The 6,689-nt window shown below is 38.1% G+C and overlaps 1 protein-coding gene across 1 annotated transcript; it reads left to right on the top strand.

Annotated features, from left to right (window-relative positions):
* Positions 1-1,250: 1,250 nt before the first annotated feature.
* Positions 1,251-5,819, top strand: LOC125310568 (tetraspanin-8-like). The gene is made up of 9 exons (XM_048268111.1): positions 1,251-1,595; positions 2,167-2,238; positions 2,408-2,530; positions 2,716-2,790; positions 2,928-3,023; positions 3,179-3,277; positions 3,363-3,419; positions 5,041-5,124; positions 5,281-5,819. The coding sequence occupies exons 1-9, from the start codon at positions 1,536-1,538 to the stop codon at positions 5,395-5,397; spliced, it is 783 nt and encodes a 260-aa protein (XP_048124068.1). The 5' UTR covers positions 1,251-1,535; the 3' UTR covers positions 5,398-5,819.
* Positions 5,820-6,689: the final 870 nt, after the last annotated feature.

Raw genomic sequence — 6,689 nt, 5'->3', positions numbered from 1 at the left:
ACTTGCTGTGGAGACGACACACTTTAGGCTATTCAGAAATTATTTTATGAGATCATTGCAGCCTGATTATTAGCCTATATTTAAAGCCTAACATCTCTGGTGTGGTTTTGACGATCAGAAAAGTAATTTTCCTTAGCTATACTGAAATAGGCTAACGATGTCAAGTACGCTTCTGTGGGGTTAGGGTGGGCGCAGTGGACTCGGAATCGTCGGACATCCATTATTTTTGTTATTCAGCACCCCTGGTCAAAAATAGGTTCCCGTGCGCCTGGTGCACTTGAATGTTCACATTTTTTTAGTGTCACGTGGTTCTTTTATTATGTACTGAAGGTGAATCGATATAGTATGTTGGGACTGCATTTCAGGGGTGTCTGGTTGATCTTATGCAGCAGAAAATGTGTCTGGCATGCTGATGGTTGTACTTTGTTGATGTGCACAGTTAGTTCAGAAACTGTTTGAAGAGGTGCTTGGTCAATCTAGGTCAATTGTATGATATTATATTTTGAGCATTTTTGAATATTGGGGGGACATGTCCCCCTCAAAGTATATTATGATATGATCCAAAAGTGTATGTGTATGTACTGAGATGTTTCCACATACAGTGGGGAGAATAAGTATTTGAACCCATACTAAAGTTGACTAAAAAGAGGAATATAAAATCATCTGTTAGACATTGATCTTAAATGGCATTTAACTCAATGAGCATCAAACCAGCTAATAGGCTAACTGAAAAACACACCATGCCAATCTAGGGTGAAGGGTATGTGATGATGTGGGGCTATTTTAATTCCAAAGGCCAAGGGAACTTTATCAGGATGCATAGTATGCATGGATCCATGAAATAAGTGGCATTTAAAAATAAAAAATATACCTGCCTCTATGGGAATTTAACATAGGGCTCAAATACTTATTGCCCCTGTAATTTAAGGAAGAACATTTATTTATTTACGATACATTCTTTATTCACTAAGAAAATTGAAATTGGTGTCCTTAAAGGTTGGATTTTTACTCATTTTTTAATTAAGGCATTAAGATCATCAGATTATTTTATATTCCTATTCTGTCAGAATCATATTGCCACAATGTACTAATATTTCTGGTTTGTTGACAAACCAGTATAAATCATTCTGTACAAACATGTTTGTGTAAACATTCATCAGTGGACTTTTGATCTGATGTTTGTGTAAGCGGACATGGACTTTGTTTGAATACTTTCCTCTACATCAAGCCCCCAATAGGCCTGTCTCACTTTCTCTGGAAATGCAATTCTGTTTTTCTGTGCGCCCAGATGTGTGGTGTTTTCCTGGAACCTCCTCCAGCTCTCTGCAGTCCAAGACATTTTTCTCCAGAGTCTGCATTGCACAATATGTTTTCAGGAAGTGAGAACTGCAAGGAGCTCGGGAGACCAAGACTGAGACCCTTTTTCAGCCAGCCTACAATAACAGTGTGAGGAGCGAAGGCACAACAGAAAAGGGGTTGGTTAGAGAACGAATCACATTTTTTCGCACACAAATAGCTTCACTCAGTTTTGGACGATGGCACCAGTGAAAGCATGCTTGAGGAGGACATTCATTATTGTGGATGTTGTTATAGGAGTAAGTAGTTGTTTTTATTGTTACTATTTTTAGTCAATTCAACTTTGACATTTCAATAAATAATAAAGCAAAACAAGATTTGCATATGCTCTTGCATGTTATGGAATTTGTCTGTTACACAGTAAAAGGTGTAGACAGATGTTTCATATCAGTTGCAAAACTAAGAAGGAATTAAGCTGGCGTGGAAAAAATGCTGAAAAACAGGTCACATCTTGGTAGTTGTATAAGAAAGGTCTGGTGGGCTATGTAACCTCATTTATTTGCGGCCTTGCCTTGTTTCTAGCTCCTACTAATGTCACCAGTGGTGTCACCGTGATACGCAGGACTACAAAGTATACCCACTTAAATAGGAAAGGACATAACATTTGGGGTTGATCACACCAACTACAGCTAACTAGACTACATCACAGTATACCCACTACAACTAACTAGACTACATCTCTGAATGTCACCACCCCCACACACAATCTCTCTGGTGTTTCTGCACCATTGAAAGGATAATTGCAGCATGATGACATAAACTAGTTGCTGGTGTCATTCGGTGTGGAATAAATGTTATTTTGTTTTTCAGATTCTGGGAATTATTTGGCTTGCCCTATCACTGTTTCTGCATGGCCATTACCATGGCATCAAAGGGGGACAGGTAAGATGAAAGGACAACCTCAGAAAAGCATTAGTTTATAATATATAAACTATGATTGCATTAGAAATAAATGACTGTATTGTAACAGATTCTGGATCTCGCACCTTCACAGTAAATGATCCCTTAGGTTAATTATCTGTATTCTAATAACACAAATGTTTCTGTTTAGAATTACGAATCCGACGCAATTGCAGGTTTTTCCAGTTTGTATGCGTTTGGAGTTTGGGTTGCGCTAATGTGTGCAGTGGGGCTTTATGGCATCCTCAAGAAGAAACAGTGGGCACTGATTGTGGTGAGTAAAAATAGTATGATCCGTCATCATAGTAGTCATGGTAAAACCGAACAACCTCCTGTAGTATTTATTTAAGAAAATGTTTGTTGTATATTTGCCAAACATTGATACATTTGTCTACCCATTTGTTTGATTTTATACATGTGATTTGCAGTACTTTTGTTCATTTCATTCCATTTGTGCAGTTTTCTGTCGGGATGATACTGGTGTGCTTGGTATTTCTTGTGACAGCATTATCTGCAGTCATTTCATCATGCATGGTACGTGCCAGCAGATCAATGTTGTAGACTTGTGATTTGACAGTATGATTACACACTTCCTCAATGAATTCACTGGCTTGTTTTTGGTAATAGCATAGATGGCTATATACTTGTTTGACAGATACTTTTTTCTGTAGACAGAAGAATACGCTAAAGTTGCTTTAAAACCAGAAAAACCACTTGATGAAGAGACCGAAGAAATCCAGGCTCAGTATGATAGCCTCCAATCCATGGTAAATCACTTCTGCATTTTCATCGAAGGCTGGGAATTCTCTTGAAATCCTACTTCCTCTCACTGTGTGTGTGTGTCTGTGTGTGTGTGTGCTTGTGGCAGAGAAAATGACTGTTTAAATAAATTATTTCTCCCTCACACACACTCTCTTAACAGTTCCATTGTTGTGGCTTTCTAAATGGAACCCATGACTGGGGGAGTATAATCCCAGGGTCCTGCCAATGTCCAGATACACCTGAAATATTGGAGCACTGTGTGAGTAAAGATACCTGTATCTCTATCTCTTTACTGTAAGCACTCAACACAGACTAACATGGCACCTGTCTTTGGCATTGTTTAGATTAGTCTCAATGTGACGTCACCTGAGAGAACGGAGGAAATCAATGTGTATGAGCAGGTAATGACCATCACTGCTACCTCCGAGGGACATAACGGTTGTGTCAACATGGCCTTCTCCATCATCATCAATTCATACAGATTTAGGTTTAATGGGGTGTTTAATATTTGTATTAAAATATATATTATAGTGGTATTCCAGCACTTGCTTATATTCTTTCCATAGATATAGATAGATAATAGATATTCACAGCAGATGGAAAAAAATGTTAGATAGAAAAGAATATTTTATAGTATATGTAGCCATATTTGTCTGGAAGGTCAGACTCGGGCCGGTCAATTGTCAGATGGTTTACTGCTGCTCCACCACGACCGCCAGTGTACAGAGGGGGAAATAAGTATTGAACGCATCCACATTTTTTTTTCCAGTAAATATATTTCCAATGAGGCTATTCACATGAAATTTTCACGAGACATTAGTATTAACTCAGCAAATCCACAAATATACAACATTAAAGTCCATAAGTAAAGTTAATTTAATAATGCTTTGCAAATGAAGTGCAAATATATATCAGTTATACAAATTGGGCTATATAAAAAGGTTTTCCGTACCAAAGTGTCACACTAAAAACATCTCATGATGGGTAAAAGCAAAGAGCTTTCCCAAGACCTTTGCAACCTTATTGTTGCAAAACATATCAAAGGAACTAGATGCAGATGTATTTTAAAACTTTAGAATCTTCGCACCATCCGCAAGTGGAAGGAACATCACTTTATCATCATCAACCGGCCATGCACTCCTTGCAAGATTTCTAACAAGGGAGTAAGAAGGATATAAAGAGTAGCCCAAGGCCAGGGACCACTCGGGAAAAGTTCCAGAAAGACTTGGAAGTAGCAGGCACAATTGTTACAGAGAAGAAAATAGGCAATGCACGGCCTCTATGCATGCACACCCTGCAAGACTCCATTACAAAAGAAAATGCATGACAAAGCTTGTTTGCTACACAACATTTGGACAAGCCTATGAAATACTAATGTAGTCTGGTCAGATGAGAACAAAATTGAAAGATTTGGCTGTCATACTACATGCACAAATGGCACTGCACATCACCATGAAAGCAACAGTGAAGTTTGGAGGTGGAAGCATCATGGTGTGGGGCTTTCTTTCATCTCATGATACTGGCAGACTTTATATTGAAACAGTTGAAGGAACGATGAATGGATTTTTTTCCGGGAGATTCTTGCCATCCACCATGATGATGAGAATGAGACGTAGGTGGACCTTCCAGCAGGACAATGATCCAGCAAAGGAAACTCAATCGGTTTCAGAGAAAGAAAATCAAGGCACTAAAGATCAGGATTCATAAGAGTATATTATGATAATGGCCTTGGTATGCCGAGAAGTTTTTGTAGAACATGGTGGCCACATTTGGTCTTTTCTAATGTATCATTCAAAACACACTCAGGACCCTAATTTAAATGACAGGCAAAGTGACACAATGAACAAAGTGTCTCATGCATCAACTAAAGCTATCACGTGGTACTAACCCACCAAAGTTTTTGCTTAGGAGCTTGCTCATGGTATTAAATTAGCAAACGGATTTGGACTCGACTTAGCTTTAGTGTGTCTTACCACGCTGCATTCTAAAATGTTTTAATCTTTGTTGTGTTTTCCTCTCCAGCCCTGTTTCCCCTACCTGTTCCACTTTCACAGAATGATCTACAGAATAGTGGCAGCTTTTCATTTCACAATTCTTCTATGTCTGGTATGTGCTAATATTGATGAGAAAGCATTGTGCTAATGACTCTGCCTTATTAGGGGTCCGATCAGTGAAGCTGACTACTGTGCATATAGCTATATTTATATTTGGTTTTTTTTCCCATCCTTCTCTCATTTCAACTTTTATGTGATGCCCCCACAGGTTGTCGGTCCCGTGCTGTCCATTGTAATACTGTGCCAAATGAGAAGAAAGACAATCGCACCGCCAGTCGCTTTTACAACACATGCAAGTGACTCAAAATACACAGAGCTCAGATAAGCATTCTGGGAGGTCTTTTTAAGACTTGCAATGTTTTCTGAAGCATAATGCTTTACTGTGGCAAACCTATTAGGATGCTTGTTTTGTTTTTGCCCTTGAATGACAGCTATGTGGTTTTCATGAGTGTCTGCTATGTAAGAAAAGTATTTTGTATACTCTCAATGAATACATTTGTAAAACTGAGAAAATTGCCACATTAAAATGATTTATTGTTGATACATCCAGTTTATGTTGACAAAATAATCTCAAAAGCTTTGGCTATTATTTTTTTCCTCAGCATTTCTCATAGAATGGTTATAATACATTTCATTTTCAGTTAATACACTTTATATATCTACAAAGCTGTACACAGAATGTTTTCAGTAAGATATGTGCAAAATGAGTTGTTAATGGCAAATAAATGTACTTGTATTTATTTTTAATTTGATTTGATTTATTTTGGATTTGACAGACAACACATATTTCCAACATCCTTGGTTTTAGGATATTTAACACATAACACATAAGACCTATTGCAGGACAAACGTTAAACACAAATCAGTTCAAAAGCATTCTATATATTTCTTTTGGGCTTTTTATGCCTTTAATGATAGGACAGTGGAGAGAGACAGGAAGGGAATGGGAGAGAGAGCAAAAGGACCATGGGGCGGAAACAAACCTGGGTCGCCGGTGTACGGTGGAGGTGCCCCAGCCAATTGCGCCACAGCTGGGGCCATTCAAGAGCATTCTAAAATCAGAAAACCTCAGATAATCAATCTACTCTGATTAAAAATATCTGGTACTCTATTCCATAAAAATGTAACAGTGATCATCTCTTAAAAGTGATGCATAAGTGGGTGTGAATGTTTTTTAGCTTTGTCCTTGATTTCTCCATTCTCCTGGCACCCCTCCCTTGTTTCCTAGGTTGCCTTTGGAAGAGGAGGGAAGACACAATGAGAGGAAATAAGGTGTAAGAGGAAACAAGATCTTTTTAAAACTTTTGACTTACAATGTTCTTGCAGCATAATGCTTTTGTTAAATGGTTGTTGGGTTGATAAAAAATGGTAGGACTTTGTTAGGAATGATGTATTGAGGATGGGTGTCTCACTGGGGTGTCAATCAGAACACAAAAGAGTCGATTCAATCCAGAAATTTTACTTGAGGTGTTGAATTATTTGCACAGCACAGCAGGGTACACTGGTTATCTATTAGAAATATGTCTGTTTTTGTGTGTGTGCGTGTGTGGTCTGAAATAAACAAGATAAACAAGAAATAACATGTCTGTTAATTTTCCATTATCAAGTTACCTAAGC

The sequence above is a fragment of the Alosa alosa genome, chromosome 17 (genome assembly GCF_017589495.1).
Source record: "Alosa alosa isolate M-15738 ecotype Scorff River chromosome 17, AALO_Geno_1.1, whole genome shotgun sequence".
NCBI classification, from domain to species: Eukaryota; Metazoa; Chordata; class Actinopteri; order Clupeiformes; family Clupeidae; genus Alosa; species Alosa alosa.
The sequence above is the reverse complement of the archived record's forward strand: the minus strand, read 5'-3'. Positions and strand labels throughout refer to the sequence as shown.

Excerpts from the sequence above, each read along its gene's own strand:
- LOC125310568 (XM_048268111.1), top strand. The coding sequence starts at position 1,536 with ATGGCACCAGTGAAAGCATGCTTGAGGAGGACATTCATTATTGTGGAT. Across the intron at positions 2,239-2,407 it reads ATGGCATCAAAGGGGGACAG|AATTACGAATCCGACGCAAT; the intron begins GTAAGATGAAAG and ends GTTTCTGTTTAG. Across the intron at positions 3,278-3,362 it reads CTGAAATATTGGAGCACTGT|ATTAGTCTCAATGTGACGTC; the intron begins GTGAGTAAAGAT and ends GGCATTGTTTAG.